General features: G+C 39.4%; 1 protein-coding gene across 3 annotated transcripts in view; it reads left to right on the top strand.

The window, feature by feature from the left end:
* Window positions 1-20,675, top strand: part of LOC127450375 (ethanolamine-phosphate cytidylyltransferase-like) — a 46,948-nt gene continuing 26,273 nt past the window's right edge. The window contains exons 1-2 of one of the 3 annotated variants that reach the window (XM_051714456.1): window positions 1-294; window positions 16,718-16,806. In XM_051714456.1, the coding sequence (XP_051570416.1) occupies window positions 197-294; window positions 16,718-16,806 (187 nt within the window). In that variant the 5' untranslated portion in view covers window positions 1-196. Of the gene's footprint in view, window positions 295-394; window positions 526-16,717; window positions 16,807-17,734; window positions 17,863-20,675 lie in introns of those variants that run through there. The other 2 variants (XM_051714455.1, XM_051714457.1) reach the window with 2 other exon arrangements.

The following is a 20,675-nucleotide window of genomic DNA, read 5'->3' as shown; positions in this document are numbered from 1 at the left end:
AGGTTTCGTAAATTCGCTGGCCGGTAGAGGAGGCGTTGTCCCGCATTACAGCGTAACCTTCATCCAATGCAGAAACCGGCTTCCCTGCAAAAGGACAGACGTGTTCTCAGTCTTCTTCCTTCACGCTAAATACATGTGAATATAAGCGTCTTCACGCCGCTTTGTGCTTCAGTGCTTGTGAATCGGAGTGGATAAAATGATAAAGAATGGGCATCATGTGAGCAGCGCACCGGCCGCCGCTGCCTGCAGCCCGGAGAAGAGGAGGCGCACTGTCCGCGTCTGGTGCGATGGATGGTGAGTGCACACACCACAACGCTTTTCACTGCATTGCCATCAAAAATGGTAATTCTCTACTATTGCTACTAGAACCCTATTTCAATTAACATGAGATCATTAGAATAACGCTGTAATGGACTATAGACTGGACAGCTGGACTGGACTGCTCAAGTTGTTTCCAGATAATAGTAATACTACTAATAATAAACACAACAATAATAACAACAACAACAACCTTGGTCAGCAATGGTCAGTACCTATTATTATTATTATTATTATTATTATTATTATTATTATTTTAAACGTACAAATTCCAAATATTTGCCTCTTAATTCTAACAGTAATAGTATATTTATTTATTTCATGTGAAGATGAAGGTTTAGTTTCTTTGTGGTGTCTATGAGTAGTTTCCATTCTGCTAGAATCAGGAGAGGAGTCCTGACAATAACTGGGCGATTCTCATAAAACTTGTCAAGAAAATGGCCTGTTTTACTCAAAAACAAACAAACAAACAAACAAACAAAAAAAAACCATAAAAAAAACACAACAACAAAAAACAAACAAATAAGAAATAACATTTTGCATATTGAAAATGAAACCTATTTTTGTTAAGATTTTTTTTTAACATTGTGACATTATTTTCATGACAGTTACACACATTTTACTCCCTAATCCTCATTACCGCAATGTGAAAAAAAGATGGTCAATATGATATTTTCATTACTGCAATGTGATTTAAAAAATATATATTATTTAAATTGTAAAGTATTATACATTATAGTAGTACTCCTCTGGTACTGCACTTCATTTTTGCTGATGAATCATCATTGAAAACAATAGTAACAATAAAAGTCAAATGTCCGGATGCTTCAGAATAGGTAAGTAAATGGTGTCCTGAAAATAATGTTACAATGCAAAAAATCTTAATGTTCCAAATTTAGGCTTCATTCTCTTAATGCAAAATACAATTTAATTCTTTTTTTATTTTTTTTATTTTTTTATTATTATTATTATTATTGATTTGGGGTTAAATATGACCAGGAAATGTACTTGAAAGGTTTCCTGAATTTCTAGAGAATAATTTTTATACTTTCATAATTTCTGCTGTCTTCATGTAATTTTCTTTGCCCTCAAAACAAACTTAAGTCTTTGGAGAGCGGTACAGTACGATATCAGTGAGTGCACAGACAGGCATAGCTACATGGCCATCTGCACTGCACAAATGTGTTTGAAAAGGTATTTCTGTGCTAGTAAGCAAAATTATTTTGAGTCAGTTTCGAAATATCATTGTTAAGTGTGCTGCTCTGTTTTACATCTCATAAACATGCACACTATCCCTGAAATACATTATCATCTGCTTTGACTCCTGAATACCATCTGCTATTTCTCACTGTGCTCTCAATTCAATTTCACGTCAATGCAGTTTATTTGTATAGCACTCTTCACAATACGTATTGTTCCAAAGCAGCTTTTCAAATAGTGAATCCTGAGCAGGGTTGACTTTGTGCTATTAGACACCAATGGAGTGCTAATAAGATGGCCATTATTGTGGGAATCAGTCTGGGTTGACCTATGAGTAGTGGACATTAGTATCGTTTAATTCCGATGTGAGAAACATCAGACTTTCTGATGTGTACGTGGCTAAAATGTGTTTGAATTCATGCATACGTGGAGCGGAATTATAGTGGCTTTCTCTTGCAGAATTCCAGCCATTTCTGTCCGCCTGCTTGGTGTTTTAAAAAAAAAAAATTTATTTTGCAGTATATATACACTATATTGCCAAAAGTATTCGCTCACCCATCCAAATAATTGAATTCAGGTGTTCCAATCACTTCCATGGCCACAGGTGTATAAAATGAAGCACCTAGGCATGCAGACTTCTTCTACAAACATTTGTGAAAGAATGGGCCGCTCTCAGGAGCTCAGTGAATTCCAGCATGGTACTGTGATAGGATGCCACCTGTGCAACAAGTCCAGTTGTGAAATTTCCTCGCTACTAAATATTCCACAGTCAACTGTCAGTGGTATTATAACAAAGTGGAAACGATTGGGAATGACAGCAACTCAGCCACGAAGTGGTAGGCCACGTAAAATGACAGAGCGGGGTCAGTGGATGCTGAGGCGCATAGTGCGCAGAGGTCGCCAACTTTCTGCAGAGTCAATTGCTACAGACCTCCAAAGTTCATGTGGCCTTCAGATTAGCTCAAGAACAGTGCGTAGAGAGCTTCATGGAATGGGTTTCCATGGCCGAGCAGCTGCATTCAAGCCATACATCACCAAGTGCAATGCAAAGCGTCGGATGCAGTGGTGTAAAGCACGCCACCACTGGACTCTAGAGCAGTGGAGACGCGTTCTCTGGAGTGTCGAATCACGCTTCTCCATCTGGCAATCTGATGGACGAGTCTGGGTTTGGCGGTTGCCAGGAGAACGGTACTTGTCTGACTGCATTGTGCCAACTGTGAAGTTTGGTGGAGGGGGGATTATGGTGTGGGGTTGTTTTTCAGGAGCTGGGCTTGGCCCCTTAGTTCCAGTGAAATAAACTCTGAATGCTTCAGCATACCAAGAGATTTTGGACAATTCCATGCTCCCAACTTTGTGGGAACAGTTTGGGGATGGCCCCTTCCTGTTCCAACATGACTGCACACCAGTGCATAAAGCAAGGTCCATAAAGACATGGATGAGCGAGTTTGGTGTGGAAGAACTTGACTGGCCTGCACAGAGTCCTGACCTCAACCCGACAGAGCACCTTTGGGATGAATTAGAGTGAAGACTGCGAGCCAGGCCTTCTCGTCCAACATCAGTGTCTGACCTCACAAATGCGCTTCTGGAAGAATGGTCAAAAATTCCCATAAACACACTCCTAAACCTTGTGGAAAGCCTTCCCAGAAGAGTTGAAGCTGTTATAGCTGCAAAGGGTGGGCCGACGTCATATTAAATCCTATGGATTAGGAATGGGATGTCACTTAAGTTCATATGCGTCTAAAGGCAGATGAGCGAATACTTTTGGCAATATAGTGTATATGCCAGTATATTAGTCAAGAGGAGTAAACAGTGTAAACACAGAGCACTCAGTGATCTCCCCCCCCCCCCCCCCCACAACTCAAACCGTGCGCCCACACCTGCCCATTCATTATTCTTCCACTAACACACCCTGCGGCATTATGAGACAATGTCAACCCATGTTACAGCTCATGATGCAGCTAACCAGTAAACACACAATGTGGGTCATCAGATGTGGGAAATTGCCATGTCTGAGCCTCAAACTACAAACATCACTATTACTATTGCTCAGACTTACACAATGTTCTAACCAGATGCAATGCGAGAAAGCGTCAAGAGTTAAAAGTTAACCCTGATAGCACTCGTACATCACCCAGACGTCTATTTGATGCGTGTGTTTACATATGGAAGACATAAGTTGTTTGCTCATCTGCAATGTCTATGAGATGTTTCATCTCGGATGTCAATAAGACATTCAGCGCATGACTTTGAGATGTTTTTGATTTAGAATGTTTGTAAATCTGATCTTTTTTGGGGGGATTTTCTCCCCTTTTCTCCCCAATTTGGAATGCCCAATTCCCAATGGACTCTAAGTCCTCATGGTGGCATAGTGACTCGCCTCAATCTGGGTGGCAGAGGACGAATCTCAGTTGCTTCCGCGTCTGAGACAGTCAATCCGCGCATCTTATCACGTGGCTTGTAGAGCGCGTTACCGCGGAGACCTAGCGTGTGTGGAGGCTTCACGCTATTCTCTGCGGCATCCGCGCACAACTCACCACACACCCCACCGAGAGCGAGAACCACAATATAGCGACCACGAGGAGGTTAACCCATCATGACTCTACCCACCCTAGCAACCGGGCCAATTGGTTGCTTAGGAAGCCTGACTGGAGACATGTAAATCTGATCTTTTTATGATGTTTAGCAGATGTTACTGAGGTTGTGATGTTTTCTAGATGAAATGATCTAAAACAGACACTTCGGAGATGTACGTGTGCTATCTGGGAACATTTCATGTTCATCAGAGTTTTTGTCTAACCAGCTGCAATGAGCGACAGGATATTTTGGGAACCGTTTGGTTTATATATCTGTATCAGTTAGCCCCGCCCATTGTGAACGCTCATTGGTTCAGAATACCACTCCTCATAAAGAAATATTTCAGGTTCAATACAAGTTAAGTTCAATCGACAGCATTTGTGGCATAATTTTGATTACCACAAAAAGTCATTTTGACTCGTCCCTTATTTAATAAAAAAAACAGTGAGGCACTTACAATGGAAGTGAATGGGGATGATTTTTTGATGGTTTAATGGCGGAATTGTGAAGCTTATAATTTTATAAAAGCACTTACATTAACTCTTCTGTTAAAACTCGTGTATTATTTGAGCTGTAAAGTTGTTTAAATTGTTGTTTTTATAGTCATTTTAGGGTTTGTTGACATTACATCGTCATGGCAATAAAGTTGTAAAATTGGCTATAACTTTACACAGATGCGGTTAGTAAGTGATTTTAACATTAACATTAAAATCATGTTAACACACATATTGTTTATGTCTTGTGTCTATACTTTTGGAAGAGTATTTTAACGTTCAAAAATTGGCCCCATTGACTTCCAAGTGCCTCACTGAAACAGAGATTTTTTTGTTTTTTTTGTAAGAAAATGAGGGACAACCCAAAATTGATTTTAGTGGTAATCAGTATAATGCCACAAACACTGTTGATTCAGCTTAACTTTTATTGAACCTGGAATATTCCTTTAAAGTCCCAGTGAAGTGCCTTGACAAACAAAGTTTTCTTTGGTGTTTTGATGTATTTCCTACTTAAACAGGAATTTGAGTCAGGACATGTTAAATTGCTTGTCCCCCTTTTAAAAATAGCCAGTAGGCTTTAGTTCACGTCGCAGCTACACACACACATACCCTTTTTCCACAGAAATAGTGCTGCTTCTCACGCCAGAGCTGTGTTCTCTCGTGTTTAGCCGGGGAAACTGAGAAGCAATCTCAGTACCGGCCCACTTTTCCACTGACTTGAGAACCAAACGATGATTATGACCATGTTACTACATAACCAGCCCACAAACAAACACAGCACAAAGTGGTCTTTGTTTACCACTCTTACAAGATTTAAAACAGTTTAGTATCCAAAGTAATTTTCAATTTGCCATACTTATGGATTTACAACCTGCTTTTGATGCAACCGTCAAAAGTTATAATGAATAAAATTCATGTAAATCATTTCAAACAAATGGTATTTGTAAATAATATTTAGTGTTAGACGGATAGAGAAAGCAAAAAGGCTGGAGTTTATGAGTCTTGTGAGTTTTGAGAACATAATTTTAAGTAATTTAATTCAGTGTCTTTATGCCATCATGGGCTGTTTTTAACAGCATGATGAGGAATTATTTAAATGTTATGATTAAAATCCATAGCGTAGCAATTCATATATGATATATGTGAATGATTTCTTTTTTAAAGGTCAGGTAAAATAAAGAGGCTGGCCCTATTGTGCAAGTCCAATTCAGATCAAAAACATCACAATATATCAATGTTTTGAATCACAAAACACTAAACATAAAAAATAAAGAACACTTAGTCGTGCTGTACATCCCAAAAAATGTCTGCTTTAAAAACATGAATAAACTGCAGCCACTTTCTTCGCATCCGGCTCCCGCGTTCCATTCAGAAGTGATCTTCCCTATGCCCTATTCCCTTCAAAGACAGTAATCATCCTCTGTGAGAGCTTCTGAGGACTGAAAGGTGATAACGGTCATTCACAACTAACTTTTCAAGTGATTCTTGTTGAAAAATCTGTTTGGAATGACCCAACAGAAAGGCTTGCGCTCCCTTCGAAGTGCCCCGCAAAGGCATCATCTGCGCCAGTTAGGCCATATTTGTACCTTTAATGCTTGCTGAATGTTGTGATCAAAGTATATGTCCCTCATCAGCCCTGAAACATTATGACGTCCATGACAAAGTCCATTCCCAGTGGAATGTCGTGTAACTCTTCCGTGACATGTTGTGATGAGGGCAGAAGGCAACAGGATATGATGTTTGCAGGCCAACGACCCGTCATGTCAGCATTGAGCAATCATCAGCACAAATAGAGTGGATTCCACTTGAGATGGACAGTGAAAGCCTTTAGGAGGATGAATATACAGAGCATGATATTACGGTAAACTAAAGGCCAGTGTTGTGTATCTCATGACAGCAGTGTTAATGCAGCCATACAGAGCAGAACAGATATAACATGGCCTGATTGACCTCTGACGGATGAACCACATGACATGGTTAGAAGGCAGGCTTGATCAGCTGACGGTGGGTCAGTCAATCACTAAATCTAACATGTGTAACGTGCTTCACTGAGAAACTCAGTTTATATAACATGCAGCAAAAGCATATGGGTGAAACCCTGGAAAAAATACATACAGGTCATATTTTATTTTGCATAAAGAAAATGAAGCCTATTTTTAAGACCATTAAGATTTTTAAAAACATTTCCCTCAAAATTTTCTTTGCCGTAATGCAAAAATAAAAAATATTAAATCTTAATCTCATTACCATAATATGCCCAGATGTATTACTTTTTACATTTAGGTTTTTTCTCACTGCATTGCCATACTCAATGACTTGACTATGATTATTGACATTAGATTCTCATTACTGCAATGCAGTATTTTTTTATTTTTTTTATTTTTTACTGTATTACAGTATTACAGAAAAATTTGGTAATGCAATGATAATAAAAGGAAAACAAAATTAAGCATAAAATCAGCATAAGGGTGTTTTTCAACAATGGACACTTTTTTGTCCAATGGGATTTTACGGATTTCAAAGATTTTGTTTTACAGATTTTTTTGTAATATGAAGTTCACATTAAAACCACATTTTACCAGGCCTTCATCATTTATTTTTGGTATTTATAATGCCTTTTATGTGTAGATTTAGCTGTTTTGGACTTGTCCCAAACCCAGACTTTCAGTACTAATCTATAAAATCCATTAAAAAAATATAATTTATTATATGTTTAAAACTATGTTCATTTAAACGAAGAGTGAAATAATTGTGTGAAAATGATTTCAAGCAATTTTTCATAAAGTTACGACTGTCCCACAGTTTGGCATCATTTCCACCTCACCAAACATTTTAGCCCCTAATAAAGTTTATTCAAAAGATAGTGTATTTGTTAACCAAGTGGACAGAGTCATGTGATGCCATGCGAGGATCGGACTTGTGAACAGCAAGCTCTGCGCACTTTGCTAGTTTTAATACTTTTAATGACATAAACCCGTGAGATTCGATACACTCTGTTCCATAACAGTTCTAGGAGGACAATATGTCTAAGAATTCAAAATCCTCAGGCTCTGGAGACATTAAAAGACACTTATGTGCTCAAGCTGACGCCCCAGGCCATGGGCCTGGGTCAGAGAGGTGTGGGAAATGCGGCGGGAGATGCTGAACATGTCAGCAATGCTGATGAAGTTCGTTGCTGACTTGGAGAATCTTGCTGTGATACGTCGATTGATCACTGCCATGGAGGTGAAGTTCACTGATGTGGTTACAAGAGTGGGGAATGTCGAGAAACGGATCGATTACCTGGAGTCATCGGAGAGGGAATTATCTGCTAATCCGCTAGCGACCAAGGTGGATTTGGAGCATGTCTGGGAGAAGTTGGAGGACATGGAGGACCATAGCCGGCGGAATAATGTCTGTATCGTCGGAATTCATGAGGGAGCAAAGGGACAGGATATGTTGAAGTTCCTGGATGGGCTCTTTCCGAATCTGCTCGACATAGCAGGCCATAAGCTGGAAATCCAGCGAGCTCACAGTGATCCTGCTCGACGACCCGTGGAGGGAGACAGGCCCCGATCAATTCTGGCCAAATTTCTGAGATCATCCGATAAAGATCTTGTGTTACGCGAGGCGAGGAGTAAAGGAAGGCTTTCTTGGAAGAACCACAGCATTTTCTTGTTCCTAGACTTTGCGAATTCGACAAGAGAGGAACGTGATCAATTCAAGGAATGCAAGAAACTTTTACATCAATGGAAGGTCGCTTTTGCACTGATATTCCCGGCCAAATTGAGAATAGATGCTAAGGATGGCTGTAAAACATTCACATGCCCACAGCAAGTGATGTCCTTCATAAAGTCATTGGAGTAAGGCATCTTGTTGTACTCTCGTTGCAGCCGAGTGGGCCGGCTCACTGAACATTCGCTTGACTGTTTGGGGAACCTGCACGTTTTTTTTTTGTGATGGTTCAGCCTAGTGGCTGGAGTTTATTATGTAGAGTAACACACCTTCAGGACAGTTTAATGGATGAATCTACACGCTCTTTGTGCTGGTTCTGCCTATCGGCTGGAGTTTATTTTGTGGAGTATTTGTTGCAAAGTCAATGGAGTGAGTAAGTCATCTTGTTGTACTCATGTTGCAGCCGAGTGGGCCGGCTCACTGTTTGAGGAATCTGTGCGCTTTTTTTGTGCTGGTTCCGCCTAGTGGCTGGAGTTTATTTTATAGAGTAACACACCTTCAGGACAGTTTTATGGATGAATCTACATGCTCTTTGTGGTTATTCCGCCTATTGGCTGGAGTATGTTTTATAGATGATCTTTTGTTGTGTAATTCTGTCTCACAAAATTTGTATAGAAACACTGGACTTGAGCAGTCCGACGGCAAAGTTGTCGCGGGGGTTCTCGTAGGCGTGCATGGACTGTTTGAGTTTGGAGGGATGGACAGCAGTTGGCACTGTTGTGCACAGGGTAAATGCACACGTTTTTCTTTTTTCTCTTTGTTTGGTTCTGGGGAATGTTCGGGTTTTGAATGCTGCACTAATGTTGGAATGTGGACTTTATAATCTTGTTTTTAACACACGATCTATTTTTTCTTATATGTCAAAATGTCAAATGTTAATATGAGTGGTTTGTGTCTCTCCACGTGGAATGTGAATGGGTTGGGGCACCCCATAAAAAGAAGGAAGGTTATTTCTCTTCTTAAGCGTAAGAAATTTGATATAGTGTTTCTTCAAGAAACGCATCTTTCTCCGCAGGAAGCTGAAAAATTTGGGAGGATATGGGGTGGGCATGTTTTCTTTAGTGCTGGCTTGAGTAAGAGCAGGGGAGTCATTACACTGATAATTAAACATCTACAATTAAAATGTCTCAGATTAAAGATAAATTAGGAATAATCATTATTGTTTTAGCTGAAATTCAGGGGCAAAGTCTTATTTTGGCTAATATTTATGCACCTAACGTTGATGATCAGGGCTTTTATATGGATATTGCAAGCCACTGGCACCCCTCATGATATAATAAGTGTGCAAGCCCCCTAGAGCAACATTGACGCTTCACAGGATGTGTAAAAATCTTCGTCTTGCAGATATTTGGAGACATTTGAACCCATCTGGGATGGACTATACATTTTTTTCATCAGTCCATAAGATTTACTCTAGAATAGATTTTTTTAAAATATATCTAAGTCCCTCATTTCATCAGTTGCTGATTGCTCAATTGGAAACATTTTGGTCTCAGATCTCACCCTGGTGTGTTTAGAGGTGTTACCACATATGAAGAAAAATAAATCATATAGTTGCCGCTTCAATATATCCCTTTTGCAAAATCCTGAATTCCAACAAATGCTAAAGGCTGAAATCATTGTCTATATGGAGACCAACTGGTCCTCAGTATCCTCTGTTGGCGTGGCTTGGGAGGCACTTTCTTGGGGATTGGATTATACAGTATGCCTCATTCACCAAGAAATTCAAAGCACAAGAACTTGTGGAATTGGAAGGCAATATTAAAAGTGCCGAGGCAGAGCTGAAGCACCGAATGTTGTCAAATGGCCTCAGGGCAAGACAGTCATACTTTGAGTCGGGGGACAAGGCAGGAAAACCTCTGGCTAGATAAATAAAACAGATAGAGTCTTTTTCTCCCATTCCCTCAGTGAAATCTGCTGGTGGTGAAATATTTACCTCTGCCATTGATATTAATAATGCTTTTAAAGAATTCTATCTTGATCACTATAGTTCCACGTCTTCGTCTGCTGATGAGGATATTAGAAACTTTGTGGAACCATTAGAACTTCCTAAACTGACAACTGAGATTTCTCTTGATTCTGAGATAACTTTGGAGCTTGGTGAGGTAATTAAGGCCTTGCCTACAGGCAAGGCTCTGGGGCCAGATGGCTTTGCTGCTGAGTTTTATAGATCTTATGCTACAAAACTGACTCCACTTTTGCTAGAAGATTATGCGGAATCATTAAAGAATGGAAAGCTTCCGCCAACCATGACACAAGCCCGGATCAATCTGATTCTCAAAAAGGACAAAGATCCAAGCGAGTGTAAGTGTTACCGTCCAATTTCCCTGATCCAGCTAGACCAGGGGTGTCAAACTCAGTTCCTGGAGGACCACAGTCCAGCAGAGTTTAGCTCCGACCCTAATTAAACACACCTGAAGCAGCTTTTCAAGGTCCTGAGGAGTGCTTGAAGATTACAAGGAGGCATTTTGGAACAGGGCTGGGACTAAACTCTGCAGGGCTGTGGCCCTCCAGGAACTGAGATTGACACCCCTGAGTTAGATATTAAAATATTATCAAAAATTTTGGCTAACCGATTAAGTAAAGTTATGACATCTCTAATACATATAGATCAGGTGGGGTTTATTCAGGGCCATAACTCTTCTTATAACATTAGGCGTTTCATTAATGTCATGTGGGCAGTGGCCACGATCAGACTCCAGTCGCTGCCATCTCACTTGACGCCAAAAAGGCGTTTGATATGGTAGAATGGGATTATCTTTTTAAGATTTTGGAAATGTACGGGTTCGGGAATACTTTTCTTGGGTGGATTAAGTTACTTTATAGACACCCGGTAGCGGCGGTTCAAACAAATCTCGGGGGTTGAGGGTTTAATTTGATATAATTTGATTCCGTTTGATTTTGTTTGAAGAAAACAAAGAAATATCAATGGAAATATCACTTGTGAGCAGAAGAGTTTTACTAGATATCATTTTCAATCAAGCTGTAATTTTGACAGATTATGCAAAAAGTGTAATAAATATTATTTAATTGTGTGTACTTAGGATACATTAAATCCTCAAGTCAGCCATTTTATTTCAAAAACATTCAAAATGTAATTACTATCAGCATCATTTCCAGCACCGAATTCTGTTAAACACAATACAGAATTTGAGATGTGCTGGAAGCGACACTGTGGTGGGAATTTTCATGACTTTCAGAATTTGTTTTGATTCAGAATTGATACTGTTTTCCCCGGTCAAATAGATGCAGAGCTCAGTTGCAGTTTGGGCGCCAGCAAAATGCAAAGCAGCTCGAGTAGTAAATATTTCATGGTCATCGGCAGTGCTGTTGTTATTCTATCCTCTTAAAGATGCAGCAGAGCCAGGAATGGCTTCAACATTTTAACCAGGAAAAGCAGATGCACAGAAAAAGTGTCTGTCTTGTTGTGTTATATAAGCCGTCTGGCCAATCCATCCCCTCTCGTCTGTAGCTCTGCTCCACAAACCCTCTTGTTCTACAATGTCAGTGTCAATCACATGACTGTTAGTGTAACATTAGGCCCTGTATCAGGGCCGTCACAAGGTAATCTGGGCCCCCTGACTGTATATTGCTCTGGGCCCTTTTCCTATTAAAAAAAAATACAGTTTAGAATTTGTTGTGGGGCCCCCTGTACCTTTGGGCCCGTAGAATCGTTATCATCTTTCACCCCATTAGCTATGGCCCTATATTACAAGGCAAAATGTAAAGTTTCCTTGAGGCAAGCACGTCATGTAAAATGAGAATACGGCAAACAATAGAAGGTATCTGAATGTTATTATCTCATTTCATGGATCTAGTACTGCTGTCCAGTTGATCTTAAACATCCTAATAACATTCTAGTGGGTTTGATACAACCCAAACTTAAAACCAAAACTAACTTTGAGTTGATTTGACAAAGCAATATATTAGAGGGTGAATCTCATGAAAGAACTTGTCCAGCTCATATTTCACCCCAAAAGCGACAGAAAAAAAATAAAAAAAATTTGAATTAAAAAAAGTTAATAATTGTAACATTAAATATTTTTTTGCATTGTTACATTGTTTCCACGACAGTGTCATTTCTACCCTGATACTAAAATTTCATTCTAATTACTGTAATGTAAAAAGTAATTATATTTTATTTAAATGATAAAGTATTGTATTATTTAATTGTAAAGTGTTTATACTGTATATCATGTTAGTACAAATATAAAATATCCTTAAAGGAATATATATAAGTTAAGATCAATCAACAGCATTTGTTGCATAATGTTGATTACCACAAAAAAGATATATTTTTAATCGTCCCTCCTTTTCTTTAAAAAAAGCAAAATCTTCGTTAAGGTGAGGCACTTACACTCACCGGCCACTTTATTAGGTACAGTACACCTCTACTTATTCATGAGATTATCTAATCAGCCAATCGTGTGGCAGCAGTGTAATGTATAAAATCATGCAGATACGGGTTATGAGCTTCAGTTAATGTTCACATCAACCATCAGAATGGGGAAAAAATGTGATCTCAGTGATTTTGACTGTGGCATGATTGTTGGTGCCAGACGGGCTGGTTTGAGAATTTCTGCAACTGCTGATCTCCTGGGATTTTTACACACAACAGTCTCTAGAGTTTACTCAGAATGGTTCCAGAAACAAAAAACATCCAGCGAGTGGCAGTTCTGCGGACGGAAATGCTTTGTTGATGAAAGAGGTCAACAGAGAATCGCCAGACTGGTTCGAGCTAACAGAAAGGCTATGGTAACTCAGATAACCACTCTGTACAATTGTAGTGAGCAGAATAGCTTCTCAGAATGCACAACATGTCAAACCTTGAGGCAGATGGGCTACAACAGTAGAAGACCACGTTGGATTCCACTTCTGTCAGCCAAGAACAGAAAACTGAGGCTGCAGTGGGCCTACCATCTGTGTACCTCAGCACAAATCCAGATTTGTTAGACCAGGTGATGTTTTTCCAATCGTTTACTGTCCAGTTTTGGTGAGCCTGTGCCTACTGCAGCCTCAGTTTCCTGTTCTAAGCTGACAGTAGTGGTACGGAGGGGTTTTCTGCCGCTGTAGCCCATCCGCCTCAATGTTCGACATGTTGTACTTTCCGAAATGCTTTTCTGTATATCACTGTTGTAACGCCTGTTTATTTGGGTTACTGTCACCTTCTTGTCAGCTTGGACCAGTCTGGCTATTCTCCTCTGAACTCTCTCATCAACAAGCCATTTTCACTCACAGAACTGCCACTCGCTGGATGTTTTTCGCACCATTCTCTTTACACTCTAGAGACTGTTGTGGGTGAAAAGCCTAGTAGATCAGCAGTTACAGAAATACTCAAACCAGCCCATCTGGCACCAACAATCATGCCATGGTCGAAATCACTGAGATCACATTTTTTCCCCATTCTGATGGTTGATGTGAACATAACTGAAGCTCCTGACCCATATCTGCATGATTTTATACATTACACTGCTGCCACAGGATTGGCTGATTAAATAATTGCATTAATAAATAGATGTACAGGTGTACCTAATAAAGTGGCCGGTGAGTGTACAACGAAAGTGAATAGGGCCATTTGTTAAAATATTCCGTTTCAAAAGTATAGCCACAAGATGTATACTATGTGTGTTTAAAATCACTTAATCACTTGATTTTAGTGTGATAATATCACTTAAATCCAAAGTTATCCAATTTTACAGCTTAGTTGCAATGACAACGTAACTGTTTAAACTTAAATTATGATTTAAACAACTTTACAACTCAAACTATACACAAGTTTTAACATAAAAAAAAAAGTGCTTTTATAAAATTATAAGCTCACATTTCTGCCTATAAACCCTCAAAATTGGCCCCATTCACTTCACACAGATTTTTGCTTATTTTTTTAAAAAATGTTTTTGAGAAAAGGAGGGACGAGTCATAATTACTTTGTGGTAATCAATATTATGCCACAAATGCTGTTGATTGAGCTTAACTTGTATTGAACCCAGAATATTCCTTTAATTGTCATGCAAATAATGTTACTATAATACAAAATATAACTTTTTTAATATTTTTTTTTCTTTTGTTATTGGTGTAAGACCTGACCTGAAGGGTGCTGAAAACAATTTTAGGCATTGGTTAACTTTGATCTCTTACTGCAACTTCAGTGCGATGAACTACTGTACACCTATCAAGACACCTGTGTGAACTTAAGGGAACTGACTTCATACATCCACTAAAATAATTTGTTTGCAGATGACACTTGCTTTGATACTGTATATAATACAATGACATTCAGACATTTTCAAGTGTGCCTTAAAGGGATAGTTCACCCAAAAATTTAAATTCTCTCATCAAAAAAAAAAACAAAAACATTCTGTTGCACTTTATTCTATTTTGAATACTATTATGATGCTAGTGATACTTTGTAATACAGCACTTTTCATACCACTGTCTCCTAAAATGATTCGTTTATGTTTTCCTCTCTTGTAAGTCGCTTTGGATAAAAGCATCTGCCAAATGAATAAATGTAAATGTAAATGTAAATTTACGCAAACTCATTCCATCCCAGATGTGTATGACTTTCGTTCTTCTGCTGAACACAAAGATTTTTAGAAGAATATCTCAGCTCTGTTGGTTCATACAATGCAAGTGAATGGGTGCCAGAACTTTGAAGCTCCAAAAATGGAGACACGTGAGAACTGACACACATGCATCACAGCCAGAGCAGCGGTATTTACAAGTGAGGAGGAACTCTGTACAGAAGCTTCTTTGGTTTAGATATGTATTTATCGGTTTCTTTACTCACAGTGGTGTGTTTGTGTGCTTATCCTGGATGTCTCAACCGAGTGGAGAACATGAGATTATGTCCGTAACATGCCAGTGCGAATACGTCACACGAGAGACCACTTGAAGCTTACCGTAAGCGATTGTTTATAGTAAAAAGTCTTTAAATATTGATCTTTTCACACCAAAAGCGATCGTGTTGCCTTAGAAGACATTAATTTAACCGCTGATGTTGTATGGATGATGTTTATGCTGACTGTCTGTGATTTTTGGAGCTTCAAAAGAAAAATCCATTTACATTTTAAGGACCTACTGAGCTAAGATATTTTTGTATTTTTCTTCAAATGTGTTCTGCTGAAGAATGAAAGTTATACACACCTGGGATATCATTAGGGTGAGTAAATAATGACAAAATGTTCTTTTTTGGGTGAACTACGTCACAAATCGCTGAAAGCGAGAAGTGAGGAGGACCCAAACGCAAGAGTACAAGATAGACTTTTATTTAAAGAAAACTAAACAGAACACAAAACTCATGGTGGAGAGAAAAGGAAACAAAACCAATAAAATAACTAACCAAAACAAAACAGGAACCAAAAATGAAAACTCTCACAAGGGAGAAAACAAACGAAATACAAAACCTACAGACAGATAACAAACACGACCGTAAAGACTAGACTGAAGATAAACAAGATGTGACCGATCTGATTTAACAGAGACAACGAACTGACACCAGATAGAGCACACGGGGAGAATATATGGGAGAGAAATCAGGAGGGAAAACGAGGAGAACAGGTGTCGCAGATGATCAGCTAACAAGGTAATGAAGTAACCAGGGCAACGGGGCTGAGATCACTGCGGCAGCTGCAAAACAAAGAAAGAGAGAGACAAAAGGCGGAGTATGACGCAAGACCGAGAGACACGTGGCAATACGGAAACAAAACAAAGCCACGCGCTCTCACAGTCACAAACACAGAGCGCATATCGCATTCGCCAGAGATAACGGCAACATGCGCTCATACCAAATGACAGACAAGAAGGGAGATTTGCTCGGGGGTTCGGCCACATATAAACAGGCAACCAAGACCGAAGCGGCCGAACCCCAGCACAAATGACAGAGGATCGCGACCAGCGCAAGGCGAGCGCCACGTGAAGCACGCCCGAGGTCGCAAGAGACAAACACAAAACAACTGACTTGCATGCTGCAAGAATGACATGAGAGCAATGCACTCATGCCAATAACCAACAAGACAAGAGAATGCATGACAGAGTCTAAAGGACGAGCCATGCACTCTCACAAAGACTAGACAAGACACGAAACAAGAATGGCAGAGATCAGCCACAAAAACAACAAAATACAACATCAACAATTGGACAAACTGTCCCTTTAATTTTCCACATAATTTCTGTGGCCACTATAAATAACGTGAACAATTTATATGTGGATTTACTGGGAAAAAATATATGTTCACGTTTATAAAGGTTTCACATTGATAAAGGGTTATACAGGTTTCCACACACACAACATGTATTATCAGCAAATGATTATGCAATAGACTCCAATTAAAGCTCATGGTTAGCTGGTTACCAGCATTCTAATGCTCCTCCCTGTTTTAATAATTGTCTTTATCTTTTTTACACTCTCCTTATAGTTATGACATGGTCCATTACGGTCATTCCAATCAGCTTCGACAAGCCAAGGCGATGGGAGACTACCTCATTGTTGGAGTGCACACTGATGGTGAGGATAGACGCACAACATAGGAGTGACAGCGCTGCATTATCACTACAATCTCTCTATCAGTTCATCTCATTGAGATTATATGAGCATGTTTGAGACCAGGAGCTCTTTCAAAAACCACTCACACTCACATTCACTAACTATAATTATGTAGAAATCGCAATAGATATTTAATTGAGCATTCATATAAAAACTATAATTCAGTTCAATTTCTATAGCACTTTTCACAATGCAGATTGTCCCCAAGCACCTTTACAGACATCAGTGCCTTACAACTACAAGCTGTTTATCTTGAATCTACTATCTTTGTCTTAATTTGTTTTCAAACCTGCATGACTTTCTTTTTTATGTGGAACACAAAAGGATACTTTTTTATAAATACTGTGGTCAGTCATTTCAATACAATGGCAGTTCATAGAGACTCATTTTAAAGTTTAAAAAAGGACCCAAAAATGTATAAAAGTATTTCATACTTTTGATACTTTCAATTGCGCTAAACAATGCAGGTTCTGGTGTGAAGTTTCTCTGATAGCTCACACTTTACGTCAAGATTTTCACTGAAAAATGACATACATTTCGTGTACAATTGCCTTCAGAAGATTTGGAATGACGCATAAGTTGCATAGACACTTTTACGATACTTTTGAGTGCTTTTTAAAGCTTTGGAGTGAGTTACTATCAATTACCATTTTACGGAAAACCCGGACTGGAATATTTATTGATATTTATTATCATACGGGTTCGTAATGACATGAGCGACAGAATTTACATTTTTGGTAAACTGTCCCTTTAATGTACTTCAATTATTGTCAAGCTACTGTTCTGAAAAAGCTGCTAACAGAAAGTTACTAACTATATTGAAGCTACTTAAGGGTGCACTCAGTAACTTTTTTTTCTTGTTTCACCTTTGACTTACACTGACACCTAGTGGCGTGGATGCCACATCATTCAAAATCAATGGTTTTCAACTGGTCATGTGATCCTAAAATGGCTGCCCCATGAGGGGACCCTCTCTATGTACAATAAAACAGCTTGACTGTAGTCTTCACATCTCATGTGAGTGCTCATGATTTCATACATATATTTCAAAATTACAGTTTATTTCTTGAGAAGTAAAACTTTTTTAATACAGAAAATATTACTGCATGCACCTTTAAGGGGGGAATATCTTTTAAATATATAACATAAAGATCATCAGATATATAATTTATAATTTTTCTTGCAATTTATAACAATGAGGGTTTTTGAATGAATTATATCAATGCCACAAACTAGAACAATATAGCTGACCTTAATTCATTCCTTACACTAATTTATAGAATTGAGTTGAAAAACATAGTAATGAACATCCATCCATCTTTTATAGCCCTATGTAGGGTCACAGCTGTCTTGGGCCAAAGGCAGGGAAACACCCTGGACAGGGCAACACACACAGACAAACACATTCACTCTCTCACTCACACCTATCAGCAATTTAGAGTTTCTAATTCACTAGAAACCAAGGTAAGCACAGGGAGAACTCCAAACAGAAGGGCCCTGGGTGAGCCAGGACTCAAACCAGGGACCTTCTTGCTATGAGAAAACAGTGCTACCCACTGAGCCACCATGCAGCCCTTAGTAATGAACAGCAGCATTTAAATGAATATTTCACTATGAAAAGACCTAAAATGCCAAACAGGGATTTTTGTAGAGGAACAGTGCCTTCAATATATTGTACTGTCTTAAAGTCCTGGGTCACATTCAGTTTTCACAACCCAGTTTCTTGTCCTGTGGTTGTCCATGTTTTGTCAGCTGAGCGGTCAACACAGGTACTCAACAATGACAGCCTCATTTCTGTTCCCATCAAATTAAATATGTCATCCACTGTAACTAAATCTATACCACGAGTGACAAAGACAGTGACAACTCATTTATGCAAACAAAATGAGAATAATCCAAAAAGAATGTTATAATCTACTGTATAATGTCAAAGCAGCACTAAGGTCCCATAATACAAGCAAACCAAGTTAGATGGTAGAAGTAAGTAATTTTCTTCTTTGACCAGTGCACTTTCTGTACAGAGAGAGTGTGTCTGAATTTGTAACATTGGCAGGAAAGCAAATCGTTGCAGGAAAGCAAAAGTTTAAGAGACATGTAGGCTCTGCCAACGACCTGAACTTCTTAATGGTTTATACTGTAGAAGATCACTAAAGGCCTAGACCATTTATAGCTTTATATGTCAGTAATGGTATCATATGGAGGTAACCATGTTTCCAATTTGACCAAAGATATGAACATTAATTTAATAATCCAACAAATAGGAGGTCACGTGACACCATGCAAGGATCGGACGTGTGAACGGCGAGCTCTGCGCACTTTGCTAGTTTTAATACTTTTTATGACATAAACCGGTGAGATTCGATACACTCTGTTCCATAACTGTTCTAGGAGGACAATATGTCAAAGAATTCAAAATCCTCAGGCTCTGGAGACATTAAAAGACACTTACGTGCTCAAGCTGATGCCCCCGAGCAGGCCGCAGGCCTGGGTGTCGATTTAGTTTGAGAGGTGCGGGAAATGCGGCGAGAGATACTGAACATGTCGGCAATGCTGACAAAGGTCGTTTCTGACTTGGAGGATCTTGCTGTGATATGTCAGTCCATTACTGCCATGGAGGCGAAGTTCACTGATGTGGTTACAAGAGTGGGGGATGTCGAGAAACGGATCGATTACCTGGAGTCATCGGAGAGGGAATTATCTGATAATCCGCTAGCAACCAAGGTGGATTTGGAGCGTGTCTGGGAGAAGTTGGAGGATATGGAGAACTGTAGCCGGCGGAATAACATCCATATCATTGGAATCCCTGAGGGAGCAGAGGGACAGGATACGGTGAAATTCCTGGCTGGGCTCTTTCCAAATCTGCTCGACATAGCAGTCCATAAGCTGGAAATCGAGCGAGCTCACAGGGTTCCTGCTTATCGATCCGCAGAGGGAGACAGGCCCCGATCAATTCTGGCCAAATTTCTGAGATCATCCAAATAAAAAAATCAAATCACTTTTCTTGTCACACAACCATATACACAAGTGCAATAGTGGGTGAAAGTCTTGGGTGCAGTTCCGAGCAACATAGCGGTCATGACAGTGATGAGACATATACCAATTTACAATAAACATCAGATTTACACAATACAATTTACATATCTAATATACACATAATTACACACAACACAATATACAAATAAAAATATAAAATGTACAGTATACAATACACACAATATAGAATACACATACACACAATATAGAATACACATTATACAATAAAAATAGTATATATAGTATATATAAAATATACAGTAGGTTGTATTGTACTGTATTGACATTCAGGCTGTCGGTTGATAGTCAGTTGCCAGTGTGTTGTTAAGAGAGAATATAATTTATGGCAGTCCAGTGTGAGATAATAAGATTAATAAAGTGCAGTGCTGATGTATATTGATCGTGAGAGATCAAGAGTTCAGAAGTCTGATTGCTTGGGGGAAGAAGCTTTCATGGAGTCGGCTGATGCTGCAATACCGCCTGCCTGATGGTAGCAGTGAGATCAGCCCATGGCTCGGGTGGCTGAAGTCTCTGATGATCCTCCGAGCTTTTTTCACACACCACCTGGTATAGATGTCCTGGAGGGAGGGAACCTCACCTCCGATGATGTGTCTCGCAGTTCGCACCACACTTTGCAGGGCTTTGCGGTTGTGGGCGGTGCTATTACCGTACCAGGCAGTGATGCAGCCAGTCAGGATGCTCTCTACAGTGTTGGTGTAGAACCGTGTGAGGATGTGGCAGTTCATTCCAAACTTCCTCAGCCATCTCAGGAAGAAGAGGCGCTGATGAGCCTTCTT

Source organism: Myxocyprinus asiaticus, chromosome 13 (genome assembly GCF_019703515.2).
Source record: "Myxocyprinus asiaticus isolate MX2 ecotype Aquarium Trade chromosome 13, UBuf_Myxa_2, whole genome shotgun sequence".
NCBI lineage: Eukaryota > Metazoa > Chordata > Actinopteri > Cypriniformes > Catostomidae > Myxocyprinus > Myxocyprinus asiaticus.
The sequence above is the reverse complement of the archived record's forward strand: the minus strand, read 5'-3'. Positions and strand labels throughout refer to the sequence as shown.